Source organism: Miniopterus natalensis, chromosome 2, assembly GCF_054644295.1.
Source record: "Miniopterus natalensis isolate mMinNat1 chromosome 2, mMinNat1.hap1, whole genome shotgun sequence".
Lineage (NCBI taxonomy): Eukaryota > Metazoa > Chordata > Mammalia > Chiroptera > Miniopteridae > Miniopterus > Miniopterus natalensis.
The window spans coordinates 73,871,669-73,887,764 of NC_142082.1; the positions used below are offsets into that span (position 1 = coordinate 73,871,669).

Here is a 16,096-nt window from a genome sequence, read left to right on the forward strand (position 1 = left end):
TATTTTATTTCTAGGCTTTATTCAGCTTCTTATTCTTTAAAGCAACTTTGAGATGAGAGATTATGTTTGTTTATACAACATCTTGCCCACATCTGTACTTAAGAGCTTTTTATATTGATTAATTATACATGTGGTGTAACAAGAGAAAAGGAGACTAGTCTGAAGTATAGGAGGAAGGATAACTTGTGAATTTGCTTTGAAAGTATTAAAACATACAAATTTTTGTTTTTAAAATGCTCAGTCACTAAGTTATTTCTTTGATCAAAAGTCTGTTGTGGTTTCTGTAAACCCATAGAACAAACCCCTTCACATATTTATGGCCACCTTCTTTGATTTTGTATCTTAGCTAGCCACTTTCCTTTTTATTCCTAGGCAGTCTTAATATTCATAGGTACCCTTTGATTAGCATTACAACATCCCTTGTTAAGAAATGTACACCCGACCTTCTTTCTCCCAGTCTGTAGGGAAAAAGTTGAAGAGCAGTACTGTGAGTGAAGAAGTTGAAATATTTTCTAAACCCTAAATCTAGTTCTCAAACTGTGGTTTCAATATTTGGTTTAAAGTTAGGAATTCCAAGAGCATTAGGCATATTTATAATTTGAATATTATTTTAAGAAAACATTACATTAACAGATAAGTTTTGGGAATATTTATATGACTTTCAAGGTAAGTAATCAAATCCTGACTCTGTAAGTTTACTGAAATCTGAGCATGATCTTTTATTCCTAAAATTTCTGAAGATTAAATAGAAATCAGAGCATCAATTCACAAGTTTGAAGAGAATAAAGATTACCTTCTTAAAGTAGAGGGATTGCATGTTTGCCAAACTGGTTTGTTAAGATGCCAAGTAGCTTGTGTTAATAGACCTACCTGTGAACCACAGACAAATCTGCCAGGAAAAGATTTTACATGAGGAAAATGGAGACTACCAGGAATATGAAAATGATTTACCTTTTAAATGCAACTGCTCTTCATTACTTTTTCAGACAGGGTAGACAGATGTGATGCAAGTGTGAATCAGGATAGTAGCTTCAAAAGTCTCACAGATCAGTCCAAAATCTTGGTTACTAGCCCACTCATCTGTGTTTTAACTTGAGTTGTAAGTGCTCTTAAAGGCCTCCACATTGAACTGGATCCAGAGTAGTCTTGTGGAAATAAATGCCTGTAACTTCCTGATGCCTAACGTCTTCCTAACATACCTGCTCTAATTATTTACATGCCAATGCTAATAAGCACCCTTCCTGCTCACTTATTACTTTAACTTGTTCAAACTAGGAATGCCTTTAACTTGTAAAAAAGTGCCAGTCACTTACTTCTCTTGAGTCCTTCCACACAGAGTATATCTCAAATTAAGATAGAGTAGGAAGGTTAGAGTTAGAGCAGAAGTTTGTGTATTATCAGGTCTTGGGCAGCTTTTCAACATTGGGCAGCTGCTCAATATTTTGTCATTCTAAGAAACATTTTCTCTCTAATTTTTACTCAAAAGAAAATTTAAGTGTATTTAAATTTAGGTCTTTTAGAAAGTATTAAAGCAAACAAAATAAACACTACTGAAATAATAAAACTTCCCTAATTAAAGAGAAAGGCCAGTTATGTTGGGGTTTTTTCTTTTTAAAAGAGATCTCAGAGATCCCAATAACTTCATTGGTGAGGCTCAGAAATGTGAAATAATGTCTCCAAAGTAACACTAGTATTTATTACAGCATCTGAACTAGAAGCCTTCAGTTCTTTTTATAGTATGTGCTTTGTATGCTTTAAAAAATTTTCCTTCACGTTTTTATGGATAAATAAAATACCATCACCAAAAGTGTGCTCATACTCATTAAGATTCTTTTGGTTGCAATTAGCAGAAACCAATTAATAAACTAATCTAGAAAAAAGGGGGTGGGGGGGTTGGGGTGAGAATTTAAAATGGATTTGGAGTATTTCCCAGAATCCAAAGAAGATTTGAACAAATGGCCAAGCCTAGGCAAAGGTAGGAACAGCCATTCCAAGGCTTTCAGTAGAATGAGCTTATGTGGCTTCTCTTGAGAGTGCTGTCATGACCATGTCCTTCCAGCAATTTCTGGTATGGGTCCCTTAGTTTAAAATTCCAAGTGAGAGAGAAACAGAGAGAGATGAAAGCCATTGCACACACTGTTCCCACAACATTCAGTGCCCTTCTGACTTGCCTCCCAGTCTAAATTCTACTCATTTTTCAAGCTCTAGCACAAACTGATTTCTCTGTTACTGCTCTTTTTGATCCCCTTCTAGACATAATCTGTGTGTTTGTGTTTATTCCAGTACTCTGTGTATGTCTTTGTCTTATAGCCCTTATAACTATTAACAAATCTACTTTTGTACAGTAGAATCCCACAGCCCATATGGAAGGACCTGTACTCGGTCAATTAAATTCAAAGGTAGGGAATCATAAAATGATGTTAATAGGCATTCCTACTGCTTTAAACATTATATCTTAAAACTTATATATGTACATTTGTTACCGTTGTTCATGTAGGTCGTTGATTTGGTATAGGATGCTGATTGAACATCTGCGCTCTCTTTCTTGTGAAAATTAAACCCACAATTGAGTTAGGTTTTCTGTTTTGGTTTCTTTAAAAAGGAGTAAGAACCTAGACACTGTGGCCCTGGCCAGTGTGGCTCAGTTGGTTGAATGTCCCATGCACTGAGAGGTCACTGGTTCGATTCCCAGTCAGGGCACATGCCTGGGTTGCAGGCTTGATCCCCAGTAGGGGGCAAAGGGCAGTGCAGGAGGCAGCCGATAGATGGTTCTCACTCATTGATGTTTCTCTCTCCCTCTCCCTTCCTTTCTCTCTCTGAAATCAATAAAAACATTTTTTTTTTTTAAAAAAAGAACTTAGACACTGTGAAACAACATGAATGCAGAATCCTTCTAGACTTTTATGTTTCTCTGCTAGTCTCGTCTCTACGTAATTTGACATACAAGCACTATATAATTTAACAGTAGTTTTTTAGCAACTTATCTTTATATGAAGTCTTACCAAAACATTACGTCTAGTTTTCATAGCCCAGCCAGTGTGGCTCAGTGGTTGAGCATCGACCCGTGAACCTGTAGGTCACAGTTCAATTCCCGGTCAGGGCACATGCCTGGGTTTCAGGCTCCATCCCCAACATGGGTGTGAAGGAGGCAGCTGATCGATGATTCTCCATCAATGTTTCTGTCCTTTTCCCTCTCCCTTCCTCTCTATCTTTATCCCTCTCTCTTCCTCTCTCTGAAATCAATAAAAACATATATTTTTTAAAAAGCAAGTTTTCATAGAAGCATCTCCCTCCCCCATACTCATAATTAAAGGGATTATGCAGTATATAATCAGATTGCATAATTACTGACAGTAAAACTAGCATAGGCAGGTTCTAGCATAGTTGGAGCAGAAGTGTGTGTGAGTACTGGAGATTAACCTGTCCACTAAGGTATAGTAAGCTGTGGGTACCTGTCATATTTAAAAGAGGGGAGTTGAGAGTCTTGGTAATCTGGAAGTGTGTTAAGTGGATGTCTTTGTCTTTTCATAAGGTTTATCAAAAGTGCTTCTAGTGTATTACAATGATTTGTATACCTGTCTTATCATCCAACTAGACTAGCAGCTCTCAATATGTGATCTGGAGACTGCTGGGGACAGGATCCTGAAACCGTTTCAAGGGGTCTGTGAAATCGGAACTACTTTCATAATAATACCTGGCCTTTTTGGCCTTTTCACTTTGATTTAAACATTTCTTAGTTTTAGTGTCTAATATGGTAAATATTGGTAGGTAAAACCCACATAAATGAAAACTCTTCAGTGGTCCTCAATACTTTTTAAGAATATATGCCATAGACCATTTGTGAGTGGCTGCACTGGACTCCACTCCTTGAGGGCAGGAGCCATGTTTCATTTATCTTTGTTATTCCTGATATGTTTTTGCATTATCTTTTACTTAAAAGGCACTCAGTACATGTACGAGCAAAATAATGGATTATTTTTCAAGTATTTATGGTCTTTAAAAATGAGTTAACAAAGTAGTGTCAAGGAAGGGTTCCTGTATCAATTAATATGCTCTATAATTAACATCGGTAGTGTGCAAATGCTTTAAATAATGAAATGTAATATTTAATCCCTTTCCCCTGAAACCTTAAGCAATGTCTTGAGGAAGGAAAGAAGCATGGTTTAGTGGAAAGAATATGAAAACATGTTCCTGCGAGGCTTTAAGGTGTGTAAGGCTTTAAATTTTGCTTAGCGAGCTGTATCATATATAAATTGGCTTTTAAAAATGTATTTAAGAGGAGAAGAGAGAAGGGAGGAGAACATGTGAACAGAGAAAGGACCTTATTTAAGAGCAGCCAGTTGGTGGAAAGACTTATCCTTTCACTTGAGAAGCATTTAAAGCCATTTTAGGTTTGAAAATGGGATATGATGGACAAAAAAACTATAGTTTGGAAAGTGAATTTTATTGCTTTGTGTTGGTGACCTTGATTAAAGAATAGTGGTGAGAGTGGTGGCCACGTTGAAATGGGCCAAGTGCTTTGGACACTTTTTACCCATTCCAGTGTTATATGGAGAACGTTGAAACTAAAAATTATATTAACCTGTTCATGTGCAGTAGTTACTACTAAATTAAGTGAGGAACATTCACAGTCGATATTAGGTATATCTCTTTTGGTAGTCAACATTAATAAACACATGGATCTGTAAATAAAAATTTTTCAGGGACAGTATTCTAGATGTATTTTGTTATTAAAAAAGTATTAATATGTGCTTTAATAGTGGAATTTTCTAATGTATTTACGATACTTTATACATTGAAATTTCCCCAAATCTTATTGTTAAGACAGTTTTTTAGATAGAACTTTCAGCTTCAGTGAGAAGCAAAATTGAATATAAGATTTGTTTTTGTTTTAAGAAAATGGAACTTCTAATCTTAATCTTATTAAATTCATTAATGATACGAAATTATTTTTATATGTTTAAATTTAAATTTAATATAAAATAATTAGGGACTTACTATTATTTCCTTCCTGGCATATTTTGGTGTATAGTAGGCATGCTTCTCATCATTGCTCTTTCTGTCATATGATGACATCTTGCTCTTGAGATTTGTTGCTTGCATATGTTGCACTAAGGGATTCTTGAACCATTGAATTACACATAGTATATTCACAGTTGTGAACATAGGAGCTACAATAGGGAGTCCTGTCAATTTTGAAGACAAAATTAAGAAAGGTCGCCCTGTGAAAGATTTTCTAGTATAAATCATGGAGGTGTGGTTCTGTCTGCACTCTACAATTTGGTCAATTTATCTCTCTCCCCCTGTGAACTACATGCTTCCTGAAGACAGTACTGTATCTTAATCATCTTTGATTCCTCAATGCCTAGATGATGCCCTTCACAGAGTAGGCATTTAGTTTATGTTAGAGGAATGCATGAAGGCATCACCCTGACGAGCTGCATCATAAATGCATTGCTTGCTGATGAGCCAAAAGATTTCCTGACTCTCTTCTCAAAAACTGGGTGAATTCTCACAGAAATATGACTGAGCCGTAGCTGTTCCTAACTACAGTCATTTCCAGACTGTAAAAAAGCTGATACTGTCATGGGATAGTGATATACATTATCAAATAAGAAAGGCCTGTTAAGTGACCTCACCACAGTTCTAGTAGGCACACAGTAGGCACACAGTAGATGCTAACTTTCATTTCCTTTTTCTCTTTCTCTTAAATTTTGTATCAGGGCCACCAAGAAAATTCTTTCTAATGGTAGGAAAAATTGTCCTTCTGTTCGAACAATTATTCATAGTTTTTCAAGATCTAGTTTGGACACACCCAAGTTAATGATTCTGCTGGAAAGAAGTCAGAGCAACTGGCAGGCAGAACAGGTACACAGAATAACCTAGATAATGGACCTGCCCAGTTTCACAATATTTTCTACACTGGCTGTTCTAGTCACAGTGTATCCTAGAATTTTATTTACATATATGTGTATGTGTACACATGCATGTATATATTCAATTTATTTTATTTTGTCCTTCTAAGCCACCTTCTTTATTTTTTAAGTTTTCATTTATTTAATTAATTTCTTTCTCCTCCCATTGACCCCTGCCACCCCACTTCCACCCCCTTCCCAGCCTTTCACCCCATTGTTGTCTGTGTCCATGGGTTTTACATATATCCATATAAGTTCTTTAGTTAATCTCTTCCACCACCACCCCTTCCTTGTGAAATACATCAGTCTGTTGCATGCTCCAGTATCTCAGGGTCTATTTTGTTCGTCAGTTTACTTTGTTCATTAGCTTTGTCTTAAAGAAGACCCTTCAGCATTTCATGTAATACTGGTCTGGTGGTGATGAACTCCTTTAGCTTTTTCTTATCTGGGAAGCTCTTTATCTGACCTTCAATTCTAAATGATAGCTTTGCAAGGTAGAGTAATTTTGGTTGTAGGTCCTTGCTTTTCATCACTTTGACTATTTCTTGCCACTCCCTTCTAGCCTGCAAAGTTTCTGTTGAGAAATCAGCTGACAGTCGTATGCATGCTTCCTCATAGGTAACTAACTGCTTTTCTCTTGCTGCTTTTAAGATTCTATTTTTGTCTTTAACCTTTGGCATTTTAACCTTTAAAAGATAGCATTTAAATTCCTGTAGTGGGGTCTCCCGGCCGGAGCTTTTTTGGGCATTTAAATTCAGCTCTGCAGGCATTTACTTTTTTGCCTCTATCTTATCATCATAGAAGGAACGAGAAATAACTCAAAATGAAGTGGGAACAAAAGTTCCCATTCGGCCAGCGGGACCCACTCCTTGCCAGGAACTGAAGTTCCCTTTCGTCCGATAAAGGTTAATTATGATGTGTCTTGGTGTGAGCCTTTTTGGGTTGATCTTGTTTGGGACTCTCTTTGCTTCCCGGAATTGTAAGTCTATTTCTTTCCCCAGGTAGGGGAAGTTTTCTGTAATTATTTTTTCAAATAGGTTTTCAATTTCTTGCTCCCTCTTTTCTCCTTCCAGCATCTCCATTATTCGAATGTTGGTATGCTTGAAGTTGGTATGCTAAGAAGTCCAGAGGCTTCTTATACTGTCTTCATATTTTTTGGATTCTTTTTTCTTTTTGCTCTTCTGATTGGGTGTACCATTGTTTTGAACACTGTATCTGGCAGTTTTCTTGCTTTTATTTCATTTAGTTCTTTTTCCAGAGATTTCTCCTGTTCTTTCATTTGTTACTTTCTTTGTATCTGCATTTTGGCTGCTTCCCTGTGTTTGTTTCTATGTATTAGGTAGATCTGCTATGTCTCCTGGGCTTGGTAGAGTGGCCTTATGTAGTAGGTGTCCTGTAGGGCCCAGCGGCTCAGCCTCCCCAGTCACCTGAGCTGAACACTCCAAGTATGCCCCTGTGTGAGCTGTGTGTACTGACCTATTGTAGTTGAGCCTTGGTTGATGTTGGCGTCACTGGGAGGGATTGGCCCCCAGGCCAGTCAGTTGCAAGAATCAGCTGCGAGTACAGTGGAAGAGCTGCTGTGCAGGAGCTGACTCTATGGAGCAGGACTTGCTTCAATGGGGCTTTGGTGCTCACTGAGTCTACCCTTTGAGTATGTCACTTGTGGAGGTGGTAGGGTTGTAATCCATTGTGGTTGAAGCTGACCACTGGTTGCACTGTCTCTGGGGCCTCCTGGGAGGTGCAAAATCAGCCTCTGCCTGTGCCCTACCCAGGGCTACCCAGCATGGGCTACACAGCAATCTGTAGGTGGCTGCTACTTGTATTGGGCTTGGAGGTGCCCAGGAGAGGCCAAGCTATTAACCAAATGGGCTGCCACTAGTGCCGGCCTGGGGCCAGTTACCAAGAAGTATGGGGCACCCTGAGGCCAGCTGCTATTTGTTTGAGAGATTTTAGGAAAGTCCGAAGCATGAGGCAAGAGAGCCCAATTGTATAGAAAAGCCTCTGGAAATGGCTTTGATGATCCTGCAAGTAGGGAGGATCAGGGTCTCAGGGAATCACCAGGGCAGGGTGAAAAGTGTGAGCCAGGTTGATGGAGATTCAGAAATGGCGCCTACCTGCCGGTTCTGTGCAGGGAGGGCTGGTCAAAGGAACAGTGGCCTCTTCCAGCATTTCTTTCTGGGAGAAAAGTGCCCCCTCCAGCTTTCTTCCTGATTCCAGGCAAGTTAGTTTCTCCCTGAATGTCCCAGGCTCCTTTCAAGCTGCTGTCCCAGCCCTGGAGCTCAGAGGGAATAAGTCCAATTAAATTCGTGCTCTGGCCCTTTAAGAGGCTGGGACTCCAACAGCGTCAGCCTCCCTCAGCCTCAATCCCTACTGGTTTTTATAGCCAGAATTTAAGGGGACTTCTCTTCCTGGCAATGGAACCCTGGGCTGGGGGGCCTGATGTGGGTCTGGGCTCTCCAGAGCCAAGATATCCCTCCTGATTTTAAACCGCCTCATGTGGGTGGCTATGGGACCAGTCTATTCCTGGATTTTGCCCTGTGCCTCCACCCCTCCTACCAGTCTCGATGTGCTGCTTCTTTAATTCCCTAATTGTAGGACTTCTATTTAGCTAGATGTCAGATGGTTCTGAATAATGGTGGTTCTGTATTTTAGTTGTAATTTTGATGTGGTTGTAGGAGGCAGCAAGTACTGCGTTTACCTTCGCCATCATCTTCACTGGAAGCCTAAGCCACCTTCTTTGGAAAGAGCTAAGTGCATAAAGCTATTTATTGGCAAGGGACTGCAACAGCCCAATAAAGAAACCTGACAGAAGCCCAGTTTTTTACCAGCCAAGAATAAGGTTTTTCTTTCTTCTGACCAATAATTCTATAAACTTAAAAATACTCCTTTTGAAAAAATAAACAAGATAGAAACAGACTCAGATACAGAGTAGTCTGATGGTTAACAGAGGGAAGAGGGGTTGGGGGACTGGGTGAAAAAGGTGAAGGGATTAAGAAATACAAATTGGGCCCAGCTGGGCGTGGCTCAGTGGTTGAGCATCGACCTATGATCCAGGAGATTGGGGTTTGATTCCCGGTCAGGGCACATGCTCAGGTTGTGGGCTCGATCCCCAGTTGGGGGTGTGCAGGAGGCAGCCTACCAATGACTCTCTCACCATTGATGTTTCTACCTCTCTCTCCCTTTCCCTTCCTCTCTGAAATCAATAAAGACATATTTAAAAAAAAAAAAAGGAAAGAAAAATAAAAATTGGTAGTTACAGAATAGTCACAGAGATGTACATTACAGCGTAGGGAATATAGTCAATAATATCATAATAACTATGTATGAGGCCAGGTGGGTACTAGATTTATCGGGGGTATCACTTCATGAATTATATAAATGCCTAACCACTACGCTGTACACCTGAAACTAATACAGACTAATATTGAATATAAACTGTAATTGCAAAATTTAAAAACATATTCCTTTTGTTTCTTTGATTTTTATTATTATATTTTATCGTAATCTTTACTACTGTAGTTAATGTATCAGAATACAATTTTGAAAATGATAAATGTTAGCCCTGAATACATTTGTTAATTTTTTCTTTCCATTCAAGATAAGCTTTCATTGGAAGGAATAGTGGTACAAAGAGCTGAATGCCGACCTGCTGCAAGTGAAAACTACATGAGATTAAAGAGGTTGGTGTTTCTTAACTTAAAAATAATACCTGACATTTCCTTTTGGGGATTGAAATACATATGTTAGATTGCCTATTGATTGCAACTATGTTATTATTGGAAGCGTTTTTTCAAAAGCTGTTTGGTTTTAAGACCAAGTAAGAACAAACTTCCAGTTATAAAGTCATAGAGATGTAATGTACAGAAGGGTGACTACAGTTAATAATACTTTATTGCATATTTGAAAGTTGCTAAGAGAGTAGACCTTAAAAATTCTGATCATAAGAAAAAAAATTTTGTAACTATGTATGGTGACTAATATTAACCACGTATTGTGACCATTTTGCAGTGTATATGATTATCAAGTCATTATGTTGAACACCTAAAACTACACCAAAAAATATAATGTTATATGTCAATTATACTTCAGTTTTTAAAAAGCCCAAGTAAGAGTTTCTTTGGCAGGGAAACTTTCAGAACCTGTGCTGCTTACTTGGGGTACTTTAAGCTACTGTGTTAATATAACCTGGAATCAAACTTTTTAAACTTCTTTTTCTAGTTGTCCTAATAAATTTTGGTGTTCTACAAGCTATGTAATAATATCGTTGTACTATTTTATTTTCAAAGGTTATAATTTTCCCATAATGAATATCTAAAATACTATATAAAGCAAGTATATTACTAGAATATCATCCTTTTCTCTTGATCTGCAGAGAACATTTTATAAACTTATTACTTTTTAGAGCTGTTGCTTCTGGGTCATCCCTTCCACACTTTTGTATGTGGCTAACATTTTGTAATTAATATTTAAAGATGATGATTGCAAATTCTTGATACTCTAAATTTTATGATTTTCAAAGAGTCAGTAATTTTTAAACCCTAAAGAAATGTATTATACTTGTTTTATAGTTTATCTTGAATGTATTTCACCTCATTAGTTTAGAATTATAAATTTGTTCATTTCGATATTTACTTTGTGGAAAAAAAAAAAAAAAACAGACAAAAATCTCTGCCCTCATAGAGTTTACATTTTAGCAGTCTAGCTGCACAGAGCTGGTAGTTGAGAATACCTAGTCAAGTGGTAGCAGCATCCTCTCGGATTTCAATGTTCTCATCTATCAAAGAGAGTGGTTGAGCTGGATCATCTCTAAATTGCACATCATCTTTTTAATTTTTCCCCCTTTTCTCAATTAGATTAAAGTTTGTCCCTTGAGAATGAAACAAAGAGACTGGTTTTCTTGTTCAATAATTCCTCTAATTTAAGTGCCTCCCCAGAGCAAGTAAAAGTGTGACAATCAAAATAAAAAATTTTTTGTAACAGAAAATAGCTTTGGAACTTAAGCAGAAGATGTTTCTCTTTTTTGTTTTAGCCTGTAAAGTCTTTTTGAAGATCTGTCTTCAAATAACTACTGAAATTGGAAAATGCAAAATCTGGTTACTGAGCTGCTTGCCAAGAATTTTTTCTGTGGTCTTTAATTTTCTTTAAAGGTTTTTAAAGATTTCTGACAATGAGCAGGCAAGTCACCTGCGTTTATGAAATGGCTGCTTTTTTCTTAACAAAAAAGAAATTAAACTTGTTTAGTGTTTGGAGTATGCTAAAAGACCAGTTAATGCATATTTCAGTTACTTAAGTCACTTAAGGAAACAGGGTGCTTCAGGAGATGATAATCATCTGAGTTTCATAAAGCAGATGATACCAAAGTCTTGAAGACTGAGAGTTTTTGACCAAGTGGGAAGACACAGGAGTGAGAACACTATAAACAGAGACTTGCAGGCACAAAGACTTGGGAATACTTTAGAGACCTGCTTAGAGTTCTCCAGGCCTGCAATGCAGGATTTGTTTGAGGCAGAACAAACAGAAACTCCAGCCCAAACTTTTTTCTTTGAACTCTAAACTTATATACCCAAGAGCCTGGTTCAGTGTCCAGTAGACATTTTAGATATGTCAAAAACTGAACTTCCAGTCTTTCCCCCAAAACCTGCTCCACCAGCATCTTTCTCATTGAGTTAACTGTGTCCTCCCATTTTGTCAGTCCAGAAACCTTGATCACATTCCTGACTCCTCCCTCATACCCCACATCCATTGTGTAAGCAAAATCTGATTAACACTACCTTTAAAATATTACACATCTAGAGTCTGACCATTTCTCATCACCCACATGATCTGTCATTATTTCTCACCTAGATCACTGCGGTAGCCTCCTAGCAGAGTTCCTGCTTCCACCTTTGCCTCATGGCAGTCCTTTGTCAGCACAGTAGCCAGAGCAGTTCTTTTAAAATCTGTCAAATTGTGCCATTCCTCTGCTCACATGTCACTCTCACTGCTTGCTGTATTACTCAGAATAAAATTCGAACCCTTACTATTGCCTGCATGATCACTCTGCCGTCCCCTCCCTTTTCTCCCCATCCTCATCTCCTTCTCCCCTCTTCCTTTACTCTGCTTCAACCGCATTGGTCTCCTAATAGTCCATGAGCACTGCAGGCACACTTCTGTATTAGGGCCTTTGTACCGGATGCCCTTTTCTGCCTGCAACATACTTTCTCCAGATAACTGCATGGCTCAGCTCCTCATCTCTTTCAAGTCTCTTCTCAGGTTTTACTTTAATAAGGCCTACCCTGATCATCCTTCTTTCTTGTATACTTGTATTTTCTACATAGCACATAACACTTTGTAATGTATGTCCAATATAATTTGTATTTGTTGCCATCTTTGCTCTAGTGCAGTTTAAGCTCTCATAGTTTGTTTTTTGCTTTGTCTTTGTGTGTGTATGTATCTATTTTGTTTGCTAATACACACACACCAAAGGTCTGGAATAACTCATTATAAGTATGTAGGTAGTCAGTACATATTTGTGGAGTAAATGAATGACAGGAGATAAGGTTTGAAATATATATCCTTAAAGGACCTGCTAAAGCATCTTATGTGGTAAGAAATTTGGACTTGTGTGTGCTACAGCTATTAGGAAGGCACTGAAAAGTTTTAAGCTGGATGAAAGGTAAAGGGATTTGTGTTTTAGATAGATCATCCTGGCCGTAGTATAAAGACTGAAAGCAGGGAGATAAGCTAAGAGGCTGATGTAATAACCCAGGTACAAAATGTCTGAATGATTAAACAAACTGGTTCTCATTAGAAGGGAAATGAGGGACTAGGTTTTGAGGATATTTGGAGTTAAGAGTTGGTGGAACTTGATGAACTCCTCTCAGACTTCAGTGGTTGTGAGACACGCGACCTGCTCTAGGATCAGACAGATGGTGATGGCTCTTGTGTTGTAGCCTGGGTGTACTTCCTGCTGTGAATCCCCAGATTGGCTCCATACCATTCTGTGCATTGCACAGGACAGTTTACACTGATGAAGGGAGAGGGAAGTTATTTTAATGCCCATGTCTGTGTAAATTTAAATTCTGGTTGGCAATTTACATAAAAACTTAAAGGAGAAAGTACTTAAACTGCTAAAAGAGTACCAGTGGGTAAATTCTTGCTCCAGAGAGTTAAGTCTTTGGATGAACCTGAAGAGGCACACAGGATTATCTAAAAAATCTATTTACTGACAGTATAGTGGGGGTGGGAGTGAGGATGGAAACATGGTGGCAGATTTTTAGATGCAGGTGACGTCAAAATAGAAGTGTTTTTGAGGACAGAATTGGCAATTCGGTACTTGAGATATCCTGTACCTAGATATTTCACACATATGCTCTAAATTTTTCAGGGACCTCCTTCTGACTTCCTATTTCTAATGTCGTTCAAGTTCTTTATAATCTGACTCTTCCTATTTTCTGATTTCACTTTCAGGTTGTCTTTACATAGACAGCAGATAGCTGTATCACACTAGAAGTTGTTGTCCCAGATGTGCTAGGTGCTTTTACATCTTACGTGTTTATTACATGCTGTGCATTCTACCTAGAACCTCTGTCTGCCTTCTGCCAAGATCCTTCTGATCCTTTGAAATCAACCCAGTCGTCACTCAAGGAAACCTCGTAGCTTCCACTCCCTGCTCCAGAGAGGATTTGCCATCTCCTTTTCTTTTTTAATCCTCATTTGGGGACATTTTTTCCATTGCTTTTCAGAGAGAGTGGAAGGGGGTGGGTGGAGAGAGAGAGACCCGTCGATTGGCTGCCTCCCGCATGCACCCTGACCTGGGGGCCGGGGATTGAGCCTGAAACCCAGGTACATGCCCCTGGCCAGAATCGAACCCAGGACCTCAGTCCACAGGCCAATGCTCTAACCACTGAGCCAAACCAGCTAGGGCTTTTATGTAAATTTTTATATCAAATTTATTAAACAGCAAAATGCATAATAAACTCAAAATAGTTTTATAGATGACCAGGGGTATGTAGTATTAGATTTTAGCTTCCTGATGATCTTATTTGAAACAGTTTTTATTTAACAGAATTTTGGGGTAATGTTGAGCTTAAGGGTTAATATCTCAGTGTCAGGATGCTTTCATTTTCAAGTATCAGAAAACCCCAAAATGACTTAAAAATAAAAAGAATTCATTGACTCACATAAATCGGATCCAGTCGTACTTTGGGCTTTAGCCATGGCTTTATCTGGAAGTTCTCAATATCCTCAGTGCTCTAGCTCTGTTTCTAATTTTCTTGGGTCTGTCTTTCTCCAGCTTGACTATCCTCAGACTGACTTATCTCTTGGTAATAAGATAGCTATATGCAGCTCTCAGAATTATCTGCCTCTTTATTCATATGAAGCCCCAGGAGTTAACTGACCTTGTCTTTAGCCATTAAACAGAACCCTTCACTTTGTTCAGTGGGCTAACATGGGTTCTGAGTCTATCCCTGAACCAATAAATGAATCAGTGGAGATGGGATACATGGACTGATTAGGGCCCATCTGTCGAAATAGGAGGTAGGGTCCATCCCATCCAAAGCATGTGACTCTTCCTCAGTAGGGAAGGGGTGGAGTGGATGCTAGGGAGGCAATCACAAGATCTACAGCAAAACCTTCATTCCAGAAAGCACCTTAGGAATAGGAAATACTCATCAGGGACATTCGCACCCTTGATCGCTTCCCTGTATAGAGGGTCAAGACTTTTATTAGAAATCAGTTCTGGATCTATGAAGATGCTTTGATAATATGTTGAGGTAGTTAAGAGGTTGGGCTCTGGAGTCATACTGCCTGGGTTCAAAGACTGGCTTCCCCATTTACCAACTGTATGATCTTAGGCAAAGTACATGACCTCTCTGTGCTTTTATTTATCTCAGTGTTATAATAAAGATTAAATAAAATAATACTATATAATACATGAAGTATCTGACACAGAGTAGATACCCAATAAATAAACACTAAGTAAATATGCTTGTGACAATTACCTGAGTAAGAATTCCTGTCCTAAAACTCTCCTGGAGATATTCCCAACCCCGTCCAGTTCTCATGGTAGAAAAGACTTGCACACAAGGATTCTTTTTGAATCCCTGCCCTAAGGTAGATACATTAATTTAGTAAAGCTTAAATTAGAAATAGAACAGAAAGATAAATACAGAAAGAATCTGAAGATTTTGTTATAGAGTCCATGGTAATCTCTCTTCAAAACAGAAATCCTAAAACGGTAGTTTAGAACCACCTAGATATTATCCACAGTGAGACCTGGGGAGCTGAGTTAATCTCTCTTTAGTCTTTCCATCCACTCTGTTCTCTGTCCTCAAGGACTCCTTGATGTGGTCACCGTCAATTGCATGTATATATTAAAAAACAAAACAATAAAACCAACATGGATTTTTAGTTTATAAATCTACTGAATGTTCAGAATCTTTCTGGAAAGTAAAGGATAATAATCTCAAAATTTCCCCAAGTTGTCCTTGTAAACAGCCTTATCCTTGCCATGATACTTTGATGACTCTTCTGAGGTAGACAGATGTGTGATTTTGAAAAAGTGGGGCTATAAGTCTTTTTTAAAATTAAATTTATTGGGGTGACAATGGTTTATAAAGTTATATAAGATGTGGTACCTATATGCAATGGAATCCTACTCCTCAGTCATAAGAAAAGATGAAATGCTGTCATTTGTGACAACATGGATGGATCTTGAGAATATCATGCTATGTGAAATGTAAGTCTTTTTTAATCCAAGATTTTGTAAAGGCCTGGGAACAGGGAGTCCTTCTGAAGAGCTAACCAAGAGGCAGCTAGTCTTCTCTGCCATAAGCGCTCTCTTGCTTTCATATCCCTTTCCCTTGAATTGCTCCTTTTTATGTGAAAGAAGCTGGATATCTTCAGTAAAATACAACACTTAAAAATGTATTATAAATGGACAGCTGTAGTAAAAGTACAAAAATACCACTGGGATAAAACTACCATAAAAAGTGAGGCAAGGTGTTCTACCCAGTGTTTTTTAAAAGATAAACAGGTTCTCATAGGGAATGCAGGAAGACTTCTTAGGGAGATGGGCAGGTCAGGGTTGCCCTCTTTATGACCATAGCAGCTGTCCCCACAGCCCTTGAGCCATACACTGCCCCTGAAGGTTTACTGTTCTGGTGAAATAAGGATTTCCAAATGACTGTAAGAGGCTA

The 16,096-nt window shown here is 38.4% G+C and overlaps 1 protein-coding gene across 1 annotated transcript in view; it reads left to right on the forward strand.

Moving 5' to 3' along the window:
• Positions 1-16,096, forward strand: part of GTF2F2 (general transcription factor IIF subunit 2) — a 132,445-nt gene that overhangs the window by 67,206 nt on the left and 49,143 nt on the right. Inside the window, exon 5 of the mRNA XM_016205436.2 lies at positions 9,514-9,595. Within this exon, the coding sequence (XP_016060922.1) occupies positions 9,514-9,595 (82 nt within the window). The remainder of the gene's footprint in view (positions 1-9,513; positions 9,596-16,096) is intronic.